A 19951-nucleotide genomic window follows, 5' to 3' on the forward strand; every position below is an offset into this window, starting at 1 on the left:
GTATATGCAGGCATGGCACTGACCCTTCTCCACAGCGGGACAGGGGGGAGGATGACAGGGCAGTAGCTCTGTGGCAGGACGCTGTGGATTCTGCCCACTGGCTGCCCGCCTCTGCCGCGGCTGCGGTAGCATGTAGGGGTGGGGTGGATGTTTGTATCGAAAGTGACGCTGCGCTTTTGGCATGGCAAAGCCGCTGCGTGATACGGCAAGAGCATCCAGATTTACCTCAAGCAGTTCTGAACTGGAATCTTCTGCAATTATAAAAAAGAGAAAAGAAAAACCAAAGCAAGAGGAAGCAGGGAGGAAACAAATAAAAGGGACTTTTTTTTTTCTTCGAGAAATGTTCGGCATGTTTTCCATTATGAGAGGAAATCTCTCGCTCTCCTCTTCTCTGTTTCGCGAGTAGCATCGGGAGCTGGCTCCCACAGACAGCTGGACACAGGGAACATGTAATCAGCTCGACCATAGGCATCCCGCACGCCACAGGGTTCACCTCCCTTTAACACAAAAGTGCAAGTCACACCAAGGAAACATGGGCTCAAAGGCTGCACACAAAGCCCAAACATGTGGCAGATTGCTCAATGCAGACCAGCCCAGACAGAGACACAGAAACCACAAGTCTGTCACTGCCTCCCACACATGACATGAACTCCACACAGGGTCACTGCTCGACACGACAGCTGCAGCTGAGCCTCAGAGCCTCTGGCTGACCTCTGCTGATAGAAATCAACCTGCGCTCGCTGATCATCAGCTGTGGTCTGCTCGAGCTGGCACCAAGATCCTGGATCACATTTTCCCATAAGTCACAGAAATTTTCAGAATGTAGGAAGAGCCTGGTTGAATGGGTGATAGTCAAAAATGGAGAGGATGAGTAAAAAAGGAAAAGTGCATGGAATTTTTTTTATCAGTGTCTGTGATTGGGATCTGGGCCTGTGTTATGTCCTCCTCTACATGCACAGGACTTGTCTGGACATGCTGCTATGTGACTTGGCCCAGATGGAATCTGTAGGACTGAATGTTTCTATCAGTGCTTCAACACATTTACATCATGCCTGCAAATCTAATCAACAGAATCAAGGTTTCCAAACAGACTACCTCCCATAAGTTAAAAAAAAAGAAAGTTCCTCAGTGTTTAATTGTTCTGACCTGAAGGAAATCGGTGACACAGTGATGAAATTAGCTGACCTGATTTAAGGGGTTTCAGTCCTGCCTTTTTAAAGTAGCTTTGCATGACTCACAATTAAAAATAATCCTTATTTACCTGATACTGTCCACCTATGTAAAACAAACAGTTTTAGCCTTTCTCCCTTTGTGGGAGCTTTTTTCTCCACAGACTCTGTCATCCTCCTCCACCTTACAAAGCTTTTCAGTGTCTGATGAGCTGCAGGAAAAGTATTTCATCAATAAGCAGCGCTGGTAGAAGGCTAAGTTCACAGGAATGAGGACGTGCTGGGTACTGAAGCAGGGGTTTTCCTGGAATAAAACAGACCTATAATTAACAAATAATAAAAATGGTCACAAATGCAGTAGTGTGCAAAAGTCTTGAGCCACTCCTCATGTGATGTAATTCTCATCCAGGCTTTCTAGTTGTTCCTTTGGACACTGGCAGCTTTATTTCACACATTTTCAGTCCAGTCCTTGTACCTGACCAGGACCTTTCTGTTTAGCTGTTTAACAGTGACCTATAAATCATTCAAGCATGAAAAATGGCACCTAACTCCAGGGATGAAGAAGTCCTGTATGCACATATAGCAGACAATTTACAAATAACTCATTTTAAATTGAATCTTTAGGCACTTTGTTACTAGTGGCCTGTCACAAAAATAAATAATACGTTCCCATTTCTTTACAAAGATTTAAAAAATCATGCAGTTTAACAGACAAAGTGGCACGAACCAAAAAAGGCGATTCCCAAAGAGCCGTTTATTGTAAATGTACATGCATATCTCAGCACGGTGTGCAGTGTATCCGTAAAGACTATGAGGAAAAAGAACAAGTGGAGTACAAAAGAAGTGACAGGCCTAAAAAGTACAGCAGATGAACAGTATCTGAGACTCATGTCTTTAAGAAACAGGAAAATAATTCAGGAAGGACCTGAGAGGGCCTAAAGACACCGAATGAAACACTATCAGCCATGGATTGGCCTCCCCAGATCCCGGACCTCAGCATTATTGAAGCAGTGTGGGATCATTTTCACAGAGGATGGAACAAACGGCTGAAACATTCAAAGAACAGATTTGAATGTCCTTTAAGAAGCCTGGAGAACTAGTCCTGAAGAACTGATCACAGAGCTACATAAGAAAGTTGAGGCTGTGTTAAAGAATAAAGGTGGTCACGTGAAGCTCATTCAAACTTCACAAACTCTGTTTTTTATGCTGCATGTTTTGATAAATCATTGAACCTCGCATTTCTCTAGCAAGATAGAAAGAAATGAGTGGTGGCTCGAGACCTTTGCACGGCCCTGTATTTTCCACACAATGCTGCTGAATTGTCTTTGAAGACCAAAACATCTTTGGTACATGTCACAACCCTTTGATGTGGAGTCTGACTCACACACATGCTCCAAACTGATGCTGATGTTGCCCCATGTCTGCTGAAATAAATAAAATATTACCCACAATTCTCATCAGGTAGGAAACAATTGTTTTGATGGACATGTGGAATGCTTTCAAGCAGTCTAGCCACATGTTCTAAACTTTCCCATCTTTATTTAGAAGTGAAACCAACCTCAGAGTGAACCTCAAGTGTCGGTAATAACCCCTTCTTCTACCGCACAAAGCTACAAAAACGGATGTTTGCATCATGCCTTTTTTTCTCTGACTAACCTGAAGTTCTGTTTACAGCTTGTCTAATTGGCAGATTGTATGCATGTGTTAGCCTCTCAACCTCCTTCTAAGCGATGTTTGCCATAGACATGTGCTTGAGGAGTATAATTCTGTTATAACTAACAGAAATAGTGTCCTGAACTAAGAAAATCAGACCCAGATTATAAGACATTTCTCCTGTACCTTCCAGGCCCTGGTTAAAAACTGTTTGCGACACTCTGGTATTGATATCAGAGCGCCTCTAGCACAAAAAAGGTACAGCACACTTTTAAAGCAAGCGTGCAGGTCATTGTGTCAGACAAAGCCTTTCCATCGCGCACTGTTTTTCTTGATAAACGAAGGAAATGGACTTTCCTTGCATCTAATGCGCACATGTCCCGTGAGCTGCTGTGTTTCTGTCACGCTGGCAGATATCCCTGTTCGGAGCTCGTAGCCTGGGGAGAAACGGCATGAGAGTGGAAATAAATGAGGCACATCATGGGAGAGTAGAGACAGATAGACAGACAGATGGAGGAATGACAGGACTTTCCACAGAGTGAGTCATGGATAGCTCCTCAGCGGGGCAGAGCGGCGTTTGGGTCAGCACAGCCTGCCTCGCATTCCCACCCGCTCTCCTCGAGTCGTTACTCAACTTTTATTGAATGTGAAATGTAAAGAGAGGAGGAGGACCAGCGCTGTCTCATTCTCCTCTGTTTCTTCTCCCCTCACCCTCCTGTCTTTCCCTATCTGTCCACGCTCGAGTGTGTCACGCAACAGGAGCTCAGCCTCAGACAGTTAATGCAGACAAAATTAATTTCCTGATGTTCATTCCAGTCGGACACAGAACACGCAGGAGGAAAAAAAAAGAAGCGGCTCTCCGGTCCGGCATGAAACTGGGAGTGTTTGTGCTCCACCTTAGCCCGTAACTCTATTTCCAGACCTCTCAGTTTGGACTGAATCCTGAACGCATGTGGGTGGCTGTAGCTCAGGTGGCAGAGCGGATCAGCCACTAACCAGAAGGTCGGTGGTTCGATCCTCGGCTGCTCCAGTCTGCATGCCAAATATCCTTGGGCAAGATACTAACCCCATGTTGCTCTCCGATGCATCCATCGGAGTGTGAATGTGTACGAATGTTAGATACTCAGCACTTAAACTTAGAAGTGCTTGTGTGAATGGGTGTGATTGGGTGAATGAATTAGCTGTATAAAGCGCTTTGAGTGCTCGGACAGAGTAGAAAAGCGCTATATAAGAACCAGTCCATTTACCATGTTTAGATGATGTTGCAGAGGGAGCTTAAACTGTTGGTGTTTAAGAATAGAAGAATGTTGTTTTCCAACACGCTAGGCTCAGATCGAGGCGGCGCATGAACGCAGGGGGTTAACTCCCTTTAGTATTAAATATATCTGGTATGACAGCAATTTTCAATCTTTTTTTGCGGGTAACCAAATGAAAATATCGACTTATGTCTGTGAATGTGCCTGATTGTCTCTATGGGGTTTAATAGCTTAAAAAGTCTCATTCCTGCTCGGGCTGCTGGTTGCTAAATCTGATTACACCCCGTCAGACAATCTCTTTTTGTCCGCTGCCCATCTGCTTTACACGTTATCACCGTGCTTTCCAGAGTCATGTGTTGCTCAGAAATCCTCCATTTCAACATCAGCAGACTGTCACTGCATGTCCCATGATCACACCTAGTGGGAATCGGTGGATGATCACTGGGGCAAGTGGGTAAGAAAAAGTGGAGGAGCTATGCTTGTGTGTGAGCGGCAATCAGCTGATGTGCTGTAGGCTTAGCTTAGCTTCTAGCCTAAGCACATAGAGAACTGAAGGTGTTGGAAAGAATGAAAGAGAAACGTAAAAACCGCTAACCACAGAGATAAATATGGGTCTTGCGATATGAGAAGACGGGGAGCATGAGAGAGGATGATAAAATTTGGGAGTGCTGACATTTTGACAGGTCTAGAGAGGAGCCTCAACTGAGCTGTAACCACCCACTCCGCCCTGAGCACTGCTGTCCCAAACAAAAGGCGTAGGATGAACGGGGAGGTCTATGACCCTCGTGGATAAGACCCTATGATGACCTAGCAGAAACAGGAAACAGGAAGTGTGACCCGTGACCTCTACGGGGAGGTATCCTGTTACACAGCAACATATGACTGTGCCCAGCAACAGAGAGTGTGAGAACGCAGCAGGAAGACTCAGCTGTCCGGTTCCCTGACAGTTCAATGAAAAGTCAAGAATCAACAAAGAAAAGTTAGCACGAAAAAGACAAACAAACAAACAAGCCCTCAGCTCCGAGTCACAGGTAAAAAATTGGAAAACACCCCTCACCAGTGTTCCTGCTCAGCAAGGCGAGTGCCCGCCTTGTGCTGCGGGGTTTTCATAAGCCGGCTGTGTGATAATTACACCCACTGGGGTGGTAGTAGTGTGGGAGCGAAGGGGGTGGCATGGGCCTCAGGATTGATTGAGGATTTGGGGAGGGGGCAAAGATGGAGGGAGAGGTGGAGGTATGGAGGTAAGGAGGAATGGGTGGCAGTGGTAGAAAGGATGCTTGGGACTCATTAGCAGGCAGACTAATTGGGAGGAAAAGGCCCCTCACATGCTCTGTCTGACCTCACAGTCAGCAGGGGAGAAAGCCTGGGGTGGGAGAATGGTGTGTGAGTGTGTGAGTGTGTGTGTAATCTCTTGGTTGGATTTGTCAAGTTAAGGAACCACAACTGCTCAAATCCTAAACTTACCATGAATTCCTAAGTCTCCGGAAAACGAAAGGATAACACGCATGCACGGTGCGCTAACAGGGGTACACAAACGCCCTGCAGCCCCTTCAGAGGTTTACACCAGGTGTCACACTTCAGGGGTGTTTTCATTTAAAACAGGGGTGTTTTCATTTAAAACACCCCTCGTGGGCTCGTACCCGCTCACAAATATTAGCATCCCCTCTTTCCTCTCTGCTGTACATGAAAAAAAAAAGAAAATAAAAAAAGACGAGGAGGGCGAGAGGACAAAGCCCTGAGGGGATACATTAAAAAAAAAAACCCCGCTTCAAAACCCTCTCAGTCAATAACATCAAACAGAAGTCAGTCTCTTTGACTGGAGTACGTGTAATGACTAGGTTAGCAAGTTTACAAAACAGCAGGCCTAGTAGACACCCATAGTGTGCATTAGTCCTAAGTTAAAGGTCACTGCACACATCTCTACAGTAGTATTCAGTAAAGGTTTCTCATTTATATATTCCTGCTATATGAGCTTCAATGTGTCCGCAATTAATTACTACCACTGTGCACAGTGACTCAGGACGAGTGTTTCTGTGAGTTATGATATTAAAGAGTGCATTCTGCGCGAGCATGCACTAGGTGTCAAGCGCACGCCGCCCAGGCTCTGGTGGCTCGGAGGAAGTGAGACTGCGTGATGGAATTTGTGGCGCTTGGGATCTGGTTTATTTTCCACCCTGGATTCCTGTCCTACCTGCAGGATTTTCCCAGGTTCTGGCTTCAATTAGTCTGGGAAGCTGCAAGCAGAAGAGAGGTGGGTGTGGGGAAGAGGGAGGGGGGGGTATTTGGGGTTTTAGGGGAGGGATAGAAGGTGGGGGCTGGAGGAGCGAAGGGCAACAGCGCTGCAGTCTGTCACACACAACTCAGCACAGCTGGGGAGATGGAAAGAAGTGAAACGAACAGGGAGGGATTGAGACGGATGGAAGTAAAAGCTAAAATGTTCAAATAGCTGAAAATGAAAGCTTTGGCTGGCAACGTGAAGAAGTTATTTTTCAAATTACAGAGCAATTATAACAGTGTCAGATCAAACAGCTGTGTTTTAATGAAACTGACTCATAAAAGATGCATTCCAAATTTAAGCTCTCCAAAGAGTGTTGTGTAGCCAGAAAAGGGGGGCTGTCAGAAGAATCCCAGGAGGTCTGACCCTCCAAATGGCAAACTCATCTGACAAATGAAACGCTCTGTAATCAAAGACCAATCACATAATTGCTCTATTTTGCCACTAGCTCAACCATCTCCTGCCAGATTAGTTGTTCAGAGGAGAAACTTGATACTCTGGGAAGTTAAACAGATGTTCAGAAAAAACAACAACAAAAAAACAAACTAATCCCCTCAGAACAAGAACACATCATCAATATAATATGTTCTAATTTAGGAGCGCTAACGCCCCTACATCCCCTGCGCGCAAAAGAACTTCACGAAAAACGAAAGTGTTAGTGCAGAGTCACGTTCGCACAGTCCACTTCTCAGCAAGAAAACCAGGAAGAATCGCCAGTCTGGCATCAAAAGAATATCTCCAACCTGACGTCAGAACCGGGGAGAGAGCGAGCTCGAGCACTCTCGTCTTTATCAGCTCATATTGCATATACAGACAAGACCTCACACGGGAATTTGTTACACACAGTGTTTGCATGCACAAAAATGTCCGTGGCTCCTCACCGTCCCGCACTGTTTAAAGATTCCAAGTCGGGAAGCAATAACTGAAGGAGAAAGCCATTTCTCCTCATCCATTTATAGTGTGCGGCTCACTTTAAACTTGGCTACGGCTCAGTCATGACATCAACTGGTTCAGGCGTGAGAAAACGCTGTTTTATAAGCTGAGGCGACCGGCTCTGAATTTTTTCCTCTTCTTATTGTGTTTAGTTTAGCCTCACAGAGGCACAAAGGCAAGGGGTCCCCTGCCAAACTGTCTCTGTATCTGCTGATATTCTGATCAACACTGACAACGTGAGAAATGACACATTTCCGCCGCATAGTTGCATTTCACGGGGCCATCGTCACAGAGCACTTAAGAGTCGAGGAATGAAACATCAGAGGGATTAAAGTTGGAAGGAAGTCGATTTTTTGAGGGGTCCCACGTTCCCTCTCGCTCTTGGAGAGTGTCTATTTTATGACACAGTCTTACATACTATGGTCTGGGACCGATTCACTGTTTGAAAGTGGGTCAGTACGACCTGGAAGAACTGCTGATCATGTTCGCTGCTCCAGCCAAAAGGAGAATAATGTTCATTCAAATGGAAAACGTGCACAGGAGAAAAGAGCCTTATAGGATTTGCAGAGGACTGTATGCAAGTGACCCCTGTCCAGCATGCAGAGCTGAATGCATATCCAGGACTTACATGTGCACATTCATCTGAGCACGACCGTCTGTGAATACTGCAGGTTTTAATCAACATGGCACTCCGCTGTTTGCCTTCCTGGACCATTACGCAACATTACTATCTCACTGTTGGCCTGTCCTCATACACTTTGCATATAAACAGGGCAGATGAAAGTAATTATCTGTGAGCCATGGCCCCACTCTTTCATATCACATGGTTAATTAGTTGCTTTTAGCCCTGCATCATCTGGAACTGGTGGTCTTTCAACTGGCGGGGAGGTGGAGACCTTGTAAAACTGCTTTTAACTGAACAACATCACTTTCTCCAGTGCCCTCGGTGGTTGTTTACAATATGCAAGCGGAGAGCAGGACCATGAAATGCGGTGTATACTCAATAAACATTTAGCAGGATTAGAAAGTATGTTTTAGGCTGTGCCTCTCTGTTGAAGAGGGACTTGATCCTTCCCTGTTGGCAGGTATCCTTTCAAACATGTTAGCATTGTAGCTCTGGGTATGGTCATGCTGCCAAGTCACTTGGTACACAACTTGGTTTCAGATTTGAAATTTGGCAAATTGTTATTCTTGGCCTCCCAAAGGAAGGATCCCACTGAGTCTGGCAACTGTTTTTAATTAGCAGGTAAAAGGTTTGTATGCTTTCATGTATTTCGTTAGGTATGCCGAAGGACTTTGACGATCCCCTTCTTTTTCTTCTAGCTCAACCAGAGGATTAACATTTGTGGCTGGGAGTAAAATCTTAACTGGTAATACTGGCCCCTAATGGACGGACAATTCTATGCAGTCTGTGAAAACTTGAATACATTGCAAGTAGCAGCCAGGCATTGCTAATCATTGATCATTAACTGATAATCAGCAAGTGTGAGCAGTTTGGTTTTTGCAGTTTCCTGGTTTGAAGCGTTCAGATATGTGGACGGTCCAGCAAATTCACCCCTGAACAAGTATGGCCTGTTTGGAAGGGTTGCCAGGAGAAAGCCTCCTCTCTCCAAAAAGAGCATGACAGCATGGTTTATATTTGCAAAGCTCCATCTGAACAAAACACAGGACGTCTGGAACAATGTTGTTTGGACAGACGAGACCAAAGTGCAGATGTTTGACCGTAGTGCACAGCGCCATGTTTGGAGAAAAGCGAACAGAGCACATCTCTTACCAACTGTCAAGCACAGTGGTGGAGGGGTCAGAGTTTGTGCTGGTTTTGCAGCCACAGTATAACCAGTATTCTAGAGTCTGCGCCCATCACGCTACCAGTTTATTGGTTGAGCTCCCATACTAACATGCCAAACCCCCCCCCCCCCCCCCCCCCAGTGGCAATAATAAACATTAGATCTATTACCATGTTAACAACAACATCAGGCAAATGGACATTGTGCAGATTAGCACTTTTATTGTGTCTCAGAGCTCCAACTAAAGCAAAAGTAATTTTATTTTCATGAAAACGAATTACTTTCATATGTTTTGATAAGAGATGTTACAAGAAAATTACAAATTACTATCAAGATAAACTCGGTGAGTTATCTTCCCCTAAAATTCCAATACTTTAAACTTCTCAGTGGGCTGATTTACAGCAGGACTGTTGCAGCAGATTGCACAACATTACAAGGTGTTCCTGTCATTTTGCACGCCCAAGTATAATGGTGATAGGATTACACTAATATTTTTAAAACCAATTTCTGCAACAAAAGGGGGGAGGGAAAGCATGGCTGTGAGCCATGAACAGTTTTACTGCACATGAAATATGCAATCAAGTGCAGTCATTCTTTTGTCAGATGTTAATCCAGGCCATTGAAGTTAAGATCTGAAGGGAAGGGGAGCCGAAGCAGAAACACGCTTGACTCTGCTGCACGGTCATCAGATATGAGACTAAAAGCTCCCTTGCGAATGGTCAATCTGCATAAATATTAACCGATTGTGTAAACAGAATCAAAACCCCATAAATGTCCACATGTTTGCCACATCATCAGTGCAACATGGGAGCCAATTAGAAATGGGAATTAGGTTACTGAGAACATATGACTTGACTGAGTTCATGCTTCCAAGGGATTGTCTCAATGTCTATAACACAATGAGCTCAGTCATTTCACTAAACTGCATTTTCTTGCAAAATCTCATCAAAAGCCTATCTGGACCTCGATCCACACGGTAAACAGTCTACACTGCAGCAGCTCTGCTTGTAATCATATGGCTACAATTGTTTATCTGTGCCGATGCAGGAAGTTTTGAAAGGCTTATTACATTAAAGGGTATGTCCTGTGTTTTTAAGCTTACAGGATAATTCAGGTTTATTACAGCTTGGCTTTTATTTTGGTCATTTTGGCTCTCACTCCTACTTATAATAATAGTGTACAAAATTGCTCCAAAGAAGGCTGAAAGGGTAAAAAATGCACAGTCAGGTGATCACACTGATTTTACACTGAAATTATTACACAAAACATCCATCCTGGTCTCTGCACTGAGGGATTATTATTGACATTTTATGCTTTCTTTGCGTTTTAGCATCAAATAAAATGGTTAAACAGTTTTTCTTTCCCCAGTGAATGTCAGGAACTTTCTCTGGTGAGTCCAACGTCTTCACAGCTCACAGAAAAGATGGCCAAAGCTATAAAAAAAATAAGACCCACATTTTTAGGAATGAGCGTTTAAACTGCCTAATGTATGTAGAGCCAGGATGAATCAGGTATGGTGGCGTTTGAAGGCAGCAGGAGGCGTCTGACACATATGAATGAAGTAATACTGTGGAAGTAAATGATATAATTACATCGTTTCAACCCAAAGCCCTCTGAATTTTGTTTTTTCTTGAGGCTCTCTGGTTGTCAGCAGGGAGTGCAGAAGGGTTCGGAGCTACTTCTTAGATCTCCCAGGTTCCCTTTTAAACAGGGGAATCCACCTTGACAGGGCTACAACATCCTAAAGCTCAAACACACTCGTGTTAACATGCACACATATGTGTGTATGCATGCGGGAGGGGGCGAGGGATAGTCAGCTAGAAGTGTTGACAGCTACAAGTGCAACCACCAAGAATCAGAAAGTGCCGGCAGATCTGTGGGCTGATACGTGAGTTCGATCCTGCATCTCTGAACAAAGCCCCGACCGTGGTTTACATGCCAGTGGAAGTGGTGGGAAAAAAACAAGGGCTTCGGCCTTGATGACAGCAGGGCCTTTTGTGGATGGAGGACACGCATCTTTTCTTATTCTGGCTGCCATGCGGGAGAATTTGTGTCCAGGAAGAGCTTTTTTTTCAAACAGTTTCCAGTCACAAGTGTTTTGCTGTGTTTTAAAAGGGAAAAATAGTAAACAAAGCATCCTCATTTAAAATCTTTGCTTGGCTTGTGCTGACCCCCACAGGAGCTGCAGAGCAGGGCCTCCAGAAGCTTGGGAATCAGTGTCCAACTGTGAGCCAAGCAGAGCTAATGGGAGAGTGGACTATCTCACTTCTGCAGAGCCGGAGCTATAACCATGAAGGAAATAAAAGAGCACAGCTCACCTGGTTGATGTGTTTGAGTTTGTCTATGATCTGGCTGATGACTGGCTCAGGCGGCTTGTTGCTCCTGGACTCTGAGCTGGGGTGCAGTCGTTTTAGGCCGGGCCCAGGATATCTGAAAGGACGGGAAGAAAATGCTTAAATAAGCCTTATGTTTATGAAACTCTGAAGAGCTTCAGTGACTTCAGGCTAAGCTACTTTTGTGGAAGACTCAAACAGGGATTTTATCACCATCTAGTGTTGATAAGAGGAATCGCAGGTCTTCTGGGTTTTAGTTTCCTGAGCTAAAAAACTCATTTGTCAATGAGCTCTGACCAAAGAACCAACTTTTCCCTCAATGGAGAAGCTACAGCTACAAAACCAAAGGCAGGTTGACATTTATCTAAGATCTGCTGTTTAAAGACAGCTTAATGTTGTTAATATAGTTATAAAGGCTGCAATTCATCACTCATCACATGCTAACTCTGAACATCTGCCTTTAAGAGGCAGGCTGTTACATTACCACCTTCTTTGACATTTTTAAGTGTTTCAAGGGTGCCGACAACATCCCCAAAGATCTTGAACTATCATGTAAAGTTTGGCTGCTGATTAATTTCATGCATATTATCTGCTCAGTTAGTAGCTTTTTAATCATCTGAAGTTAATGAGAGAACATTAGCAGAGATGTATTTTTGCCCTGCTTTAGCTGTGAGGGTATATTTAGGTAGAAGCAGCACACGGGCAGGCTCTTACATGCATAAATGTACGACTGAGGAAGTGCTGCTCTGTTTACACTTGTGTACACTATGAAGAGGAGGAGCTGGGATGTCTGAAAGGTAGATTTCTCCACAGCTGTTCTTTCATGTTGAGACTTTCCTGCAGGTGTGTTTTTTTCACTTCTGACAGTCCCAAGGGTTTAACCCCTTCCTCACCGCACGCTCGGAAGGATGAGACCAGCTAATTCTGCTTGACTGAGACAAGCACGTTTAGGTGAACCTGAATCAGGCATGTCTCTCTCAGGTGCCGCAGTGGATGTCACGCTGCAGCGTAAATGTCGTCTGCCGTGTTGTTGTAAATGTTTGAAAAGATGAAGGACGAACTATTTTAGAGGAAATAGATTAGCGAGAGCGAAAAAGGGGCCTTGAAAAAAGAATCTGTGCACACATGTGTGTTTGTGTGCAAAGTATGAGGTCATCCTTTGTTCTCTCTCTTTTAAACAGCCCTGTGTGCACACTCCCCCAACACACACACACACACACACTCACACACACCTATGAGCTGCCGTCTCTTTTCATCAGTCTTTCATTCTCCTCCAAGTCAGACTTTTCATTAAACTCAAATTACATTTCCCCAGTTATCTATTCTTCTTATTATCCATGATCTCATCCTTTCTTCGCTGCTAATTATCACATGAATAATGGAAAAACGTGTGATCACTTAAGCAGAGGAAAAGAGGAAATATGGTTAAGAGGAGGGAGGATTAGGACGGGGAGATTTTGAGTGACGATAAGAAGCCGAGGCAGGTTAGTGTTTCACATGATAAGTGCCTGTCAGATAATTTTACCACAATATAATTTAGTGTGTCTCACCGTTAAACCGTTTTTCACCGCCGATAGTCTCAGTTGTCGACTCTCGGCTCGTTATCCAATCCTGCTTGTGTTATTGTCCGCTGCCAGCAGAGCTGATCACATCGCCTCATGCTTGCGATAACTTAATCTAATGTAACACCAATTACCACGCTGCCATTAGGTCCAGTGTGAGGCTGCCACCTCTCGCAGCAAAATAACCCGCAGAAGTAGAAGAACACGTCCTACTACAAGCCACATTCACACACACACGTTTATACAAACACCTTTTTCTGTGCCTAAGAATCTTGTCTAACACACACAGACACAGACACACACGTGATTATTAACACTGTTCCTTTGTTTTAATGTTGCACTGAGAAAACACAAAATTCAGAGTTCATACAAACAGCTGTGATGGAGCAGCGGGTGGGTGAACTTAAGTCTCATTAAAGTGGGCGCATTATGCTCTATACTTTTATTTTTGGAGCGCTGCATGATTCTAACTTCAACATAATCCTCATTATTCTTTAATCCTCAATCCTTCCCTGTCCTTTAAACTAAATTAAGCCACATTTCTTCCAACTGGCTGACCCCTTGTAAATGACAAGTTTGAACAGCAGGTGGGTGGAGTTGCTTACTTCACATCATCAGTAGCTCTGCTCTTCTGTACTGATGTATCATTAAAATGGTGGTAAAAACTGACACAATTATGCACTCGTTTTATTCATCCTAGCTGCCGTAGCAACAGTACAACGCAGCAGGTTTCAAAAAGCGGTGCACGACCGGCAGAAAGTGCTGCTAGCGACAGTCTGACGTTAACTTTGTCATACGGTGCCGTTCACATGGCAGGTACAAACGTCCTTAAAGCCTTAGCTTTTATTGTACATATGCTGAAATCATTGAAACACTGACCATTTGTAATATGAGCATCCACCTCAGTAACAGCATATTCACATGGGAGACTCTAAGGGAGAGGATAATGGTTCCCTTTTAATGGCTCCTTGAAACGACTTATCTCGATTCTTGGCCAGTCTGCACTGGTCCAGGTTGAACTTTCTCAGAAATTGTTGATGGATTGCCGTAAAATTTGGTTTTGCTACCCTACATGCAAAGACGAAACATGACACTGACTATGAAGCTCGCGTTGCCTTAACTTTAAACCATGTGGTTAATGTTTGAGGGTGGGGTGAAATTGTTCTAGACCCATAGCTGACTGAGGTACTAAATCATTTGCTTTAAATCAACTGTGACTGAAAAAACATATATACAGATATGCATTATTGTGTATGATGTCTTTGGGGCCACAGTAATTCTTACATGTACCACATCACATCAGCTGTCATGAATTCAGTCGAGTCTGTCAGAGTGTAACAAACCATTTCTGCTTTTTATTGACCCAGTTTGGCACTAATGGCATTTCTTCCTTGTAAAGAAAAGTTGGGGACTCTGATTACACAATTAGATTAAATCTGCTGAGGGAATTCACGTTTTCCTCAGAAAGAATGGAAATACCTTCGGTGATACTTTCTTCACCTCTTTAAGTAGAACCAGTTTTTTAAAAATAAATTTGATACAATCTTAAAAACTCTGAACTTTCCCATTAGGCTCTGTTATTCTTTAAGTGTCTATATATTTAAATAGCATTGCCGCTGGCAGAGTGTTAGCATAAAGAGTCGTATCTGACTCAACTCAAGGCCTCACAAGACATTTAGCATAGCATGTGCTGTAGGCTCTCAGACAACTATAATTTAATACAACGCTAAAGGATGACAGTAAGCACGGAGCATGTGGCAGCCTCTGAGGCTGAAAACAGAGTTGAAGCCCCAAAAACTGCAGTTCCTTTAGTGGCCACTTGAATCCGGCTCCCATCCATGTGGATTTAGGCTTACAGTTGGGCTGTGGCCTAGAGCTCGACTCCACCTATCTGTGTTATACTGCTGGTGCCTGTTGCAGCAAGTGTCTGTGCTTCACGGGTGCAGCTTGCTAGCTAAGCTGGCTAGGGACAGCTAACTTAGCTAACTTAGCACTCTATCTTTATGTCCTGTCTCCTGTTTTCATCTCACCCTACCTCCTTCACTACATCCATGAATCTTCTCTGAGGTCTCCTTCTTTTCCTCCTGTCTGGAAGCTCCATCTTCAACACCTTTTCTCCAGTATATCCCTCCTCTGCACATGTTCAAACCTTCCCAGCTTGATAGTCTCATTTCTACTGCTGTCCATTCTGGTCACTCCCATCTCCAAACCATACATCGCATCAGGTCTCACTACCACCTTGTAAACCTTCACTTTCAGTCTTGCTGCTATCCTTCTGGACCACATTTGCTTATTTCTGGCTGCAAAAATCAACATGGCAGCAGCTGAAACTCTTTAAATATGATATCTTCTGACCTCTCAGTCTCCATGGTCACAGTCCCCAAAATGAAACATTCACGGTCGACACCGAATCTTATCTTTGAATCACTTATCACACACGCCTGAATTTACACTGTCAGTAGATCCAAAAGAGGAATGTTTTGAGTTGATACAGCGTTACGTTTTTATCACAGTTAGCACAGTAACACTCTTTGATGTGGTGAAAAGTGTTCCTCCTCTGATCTGGCTTCCAGGTGTGATGGTAAACAGAGCCCGATAAAAGGCGCCTCATTTAGCTCCACAGATCACTCCTCAAGTATCAGAGACATTCAGCACCCGACCCCTCCAGTGCTTATCCTCCCCACCCACCCGGTCTAAATTTATCTGCATGAGACAATGCACTGAATGAATGCCACATTTGGCTCTGAAGAAGGTCCTATCTCGGGAGATAATGGAAGATGATCCAGAACAAATCTCGGAGTGAAAATGCACCCGAGTGAATCTGCAGACATATGCCCTCGCAGGTGACATGGAGAATTGCTTGCCGCGAGACACTGTAATCTCTCCATCATTTTGTCTCCTGTTCCTGCCTCCCCTGCACCTTCCTGTCGCACTGCTTGGTCCAGCTTGTAATCATCCCCTCAGGACAGCTCTGCCCCCTTGCCAGCCTGATATCTCCTCCTCAGACTCTGGTTCTTTTTTTATATATCTTTGTGCAAGAAGTACTGAACTTATTCTCCTTCATCCTTGGGAACAAGACTTAAAACATCCCCCAGTGCTTTTATACTAAAATTTGTGCATCTACACTGATTTAATTCCACACATGATTTAAAAGCCGAAAAATCCTATGATATCTGTAACTATGTGAGCCAAATTGAAATCGGGGCCAGCTGACGGTGCAGGCGGAAAGAGCGCTGAGAGTTGTGATGTCTGAAGCCAAAGGACAGGGGTGAAATGAAATATTGTGGAAACCGAATGCTGTTCTGCGGGGTGCACAGGAGACGCTGGATGAAGGAGGAGAGAGCGATCGAAACGGTAATTAACTAAGCGAGAAGAAGGTGACAGTGTTCCTGACATTAATAACATCCCATAGAGCCAAAGTCAAGATTTACACTCGCACTCAGTGGGTGAGACGGTGGGAGTGGGGGGGCCTTGTGGGAAGCTCATCAGCTCTGGGAAAACTTGCCCTTCAGTTCACCTACACTCCTAGATGTGAAGCTGGAGGGCTGGGAATTCAAGAATGGGAGCAAAGTGTTTGTATAAGCGATCATTTGGAGAGAGCCAATAAACTGTGAAGTGCTGATTCGCAGTCTGCAAACAAAAACCAGACCCCCGCCTTACCTGTCTGTCATCTCCTGCCCGTTCCAGCAGAGGGAGTGGTTCACTGGAGCAGGCTCGCGGCTGCATAAGGCCTCACCGAGACCACTGTAAAAGGAGCTGAAGCCTCTCAGGCTGGTTATGAAGTCCCTGAAACACAAAGGCAAAGAATACAAACGTCAGTTAACACCATCATCAGTGAGCGGAGCAGAAAACAGCAGGAAAAGCGAAAGGAGGCAGGGAAAATGCAAGAGAGGGAATTCAGCTTGATTGCAGCGAAAGCAACTCGATTAGATCCCCCTGGAGAAGGAGAGAATAAAAGAGGCCAAAATGAGCAGTGTCTCTATTCCTAATTGACATTAATCTGGCCATTGTGCTGCTGAGTCCAGCAGCCCCCGCTGGGCATCATTACACTGTTCATTTAAGCCTGTTACTGCATCAGAAGTGCTAAAAAAAAACACTCAAGCGGAGAGAGACCGAGCCAAAGCATCATGCGCAAGCAGGAGGGGACCTGTCGACAGCGTCAGGGGCAATATTTGTCTGTCAGGGAAAAATATTGCCCCCATGGCACCCTGGAGAGACAGAGAATCGCTTCATCATAGGAAGAGGTCTTGTCCTGGCGCCCGACTTCCTCACCTGCGGAGGTCTGCCAACGTCTCGTCGGGGTCCGAGGATGACGGCTGAGCCCCACGGGCTGCGGCGGCCGGAGGCTGGGACGGAGGGGATCCGACAGAGCGAGAGGCCCGCTGAGGAGTTTGTCCGCACATCCCGCTCACCTGCCCAAGAGAGAGAGGAGATTAGAAAGGAAGATCTCACTTCTCCCCAGAACCTCTTCATCACCACTTATGTGGCACCGTACCCACTCCCTGCTCCTAAAAGCCTCTTCATTCAAGCAGCGGTGACACTGCAGACGCTAAGAACCTGTCAGTACCAAACTGCCGGCCTTACTCAGCTGAGCGCCTCTGCAAATTGTCATCTGTTTGGGATTGTTTATTTTTGGGAGGGATGAAAGCACTGGGATTTGCATAACAAACAAGTCATTGTATCCTCTGCCAGCCATGTTCGAATTTGTAATCATAACACTCCAAAAAAAACCAAAAACCCTCCAGCCTCTCATTTTGCTTTTTTCGTATAAATGCCATTGTGTTTCACATGAGAGACAACATAACAATAATAAATAAGGAGTCCTTCTCTGTCTCTCAGAGATAACGGACCTGGCACATTCTTTTCAGGTGCAATAAAAATGCAAATGGATGTTAATGTTTAGCTTGTGGTTTAATGATTTGCCGGTGGTTTAATTTCCCTGGGGAATACTGGCCGGGCTTAATTCTGCCATGTAATGTTAACAGCTAATTGTGCCCAGCTCCCCTTTAAGTGAAAAGGCTGGCATCACTGCTGCTGAATACTGATGGGATCTGATAGAGCGGCGACGGACATCTTCATCTGGAGCTAACCGAGGCCACATACAACGCACACACACACAAACACACACACACACACAGAGAAATGCATGCACACACACAGATTTTTTCAGCATAAACAAAAATGAATCATTTCATGCAAGTATTCATTTTTGCATAATGCACCTAATCCCATTAACATGATAAACACACACTCCTACATAATATACTCTTTGCAAGCACTTGCATATCTTACAACAGTGCACGCGCTCATTTATCGCACGCGTGCTGACACACTGAAATGCTGATCGGCTGCAACACGGAACCATCAGGGTTAATCAATACAGCCTTGTCATCCAAGGATGGTGTTAGAGACTCACACACACACACACACACACACACACACACACACACACACACACACACACACACACTCCTGACAGTCACAGATGGCTGAGTTCTCCTGCACTAGGCATTTACCAACACACAGCTTCCCTGACTAGCCATCTTCCCTACCGTGTGCTTAAGGGGATATAACACACACACACCTATTTGAGCTCATTGCTTCTTCCACCCCACTCTCTCCTTCCACATCTTCCTCTCGTGCGATACCTTCGTTCTTGTGCGCCTGGAGCAATTGCCGGTGCTTCCACGGGCCATGATTAATGTGATCGGAGCTGCGTTTCTCCTTTTTGTTTGAGCATTCTTGGGAAGCCGTAGGGAAGTTGTGGCACAAGGGAGAGGACTGATTCAGCACGCACGCCAACACAGCCCCACCCCATCCCCACCGATTGTTTTCCGGATTCTTCAAGGAAAGGGCTCATTAGTGGGGTATTAATATTACCCAGGGCTCAACTAACACAACCAACAGGAGAGTCTGCAGATAAAGTCTGCCTCAGCGGGACAGCTCAGAAATATCTGCACACTTTTATCTGCACCGGGCAGCCTGTGCCTTTCTCTCAGAGGAAGAGAGGGGTGCTGGCGGCCAGTAGTACGAGTCACACAAACCTCGCAGCCCACACTTGGTTACACTGGCACACCTGCATCTCGGGCTCAGCATGTGCAAACATGGTGTAGAGATGCACCGCAAACAAATCAATGGAATTGCACACAGCGCTGGGACTAATGTGAGATCGGGCTTTTGCTTTCATTATGATCGCCAGGAGTTTTTAATAAGCAAACGGTTTCAGGAGCAAAGACGATACTATCGGTGTTATAGGATGGCACGATGCCACGCACAGCTGTAACAACATACTGGAGAAAATTTAGTGAGTAATGCTCGTGCTCCAGAGAAGTCAAGGCTCAGGGGACAGACTGAGTCAGCACTCAGCCCCCATCCTCCTCCTCCTCCTGTCACCAGCATAGAAACTAACTTTTGCTGAAATACACACTGTACACTGAAAAAGAAACTGGATTGGCTGTAAATTCATGCTTTTATGTCATTTTTGCATTATTGTAATGGCCTTTTTAAAGAGGTATCAATCAGAAATCAATGAATAGACTTCAAACTGTTCAGGATGCGGCGTCAAGGTCAGTTTTAACGAGTCTACGATGGCTGCTAGATTTTACTGACTCCTTTTAAAGCCCTTCACGGCCTGGCTCCAGAGTGCACACTAGAGCTGCTGTTCTTGTGCCGACCTGTGTGCAGCCTGAGATCCCGCTAACTGTTCCAGCCTCACGTTTAAAGATAAATGACGATCGAGCGTTTTCTGTTTGGGCTCCTCGATTGTTGAACGACCTGCCAGACTCACTCTGGCCTGCTTGGTCAGTGGCTTCTTTTAAATCACTATTAGAAACCCATTTATAATGCAGGGCCTTCTCATAAATTTGATGATAGATTTTATGTCCTTGACATGCTCAGCTTACCTTTGTTTTTGTTTGTTCAACTTGTACATTTTATTCATTATTAGGGAGTCACATTGATTTTTATATGTTACACTTACATGG

General features: G+C 44.9%; 1 protein-coding gene across 2 annotated transcripts in view; it reads right to left on the bottom strand.

Moving 5' to 3' along the window:
- Positions 1-19951, bottom strand: part of gpc3 (glypican 3) — a 176150-nt gene that overhangs the window by 55273 nt on the left and 100926 nt on the right. Inside the window, exons 4-7 of one of the 2 annotated variants that reach the window (XM_085135800.1) lie at positions 17241-17380; positions 16629-16754; positions 11392-11503; positions 336-3259 (exon numbers count right to left, since the gene is read on the bottom strand). In XM_085135800.1, the coding sequence (XP_084991926.1) occupies positions 3224-3259; positions 11392-11503; positions 16629-16754; positions 17241-17380 (414 nt within the window). In that variant the 3' untranslated portion in view covers positions 336-3223. Of the gene's footprint in view, positions 1-335; positions 3260-11391; positions 11504-16628; positions 16755-17240; positions 17381-19951 lie in introns of those variants that run through there. The other variant, XM_085135794.1, reaches the window with a different exon arrangement.

The sequence above is a fragment of the Neolamprologus multifasciatus genome, chromosome 2, assembly GCF_963576455.1.
Source record: "Neolamprologus multifasciatus chromosome 2, fNeoMul1.2, whole genome shotgun sequence".
In the NCBI taxonomy this organism is placed as follows: domain Eukaryota; kingdom Metazoa; phylum Chordata; class Actinopteri; order Cichliformes; family Cichlidae; genus Neolamprologus; species Neolamprologus multifasciatus.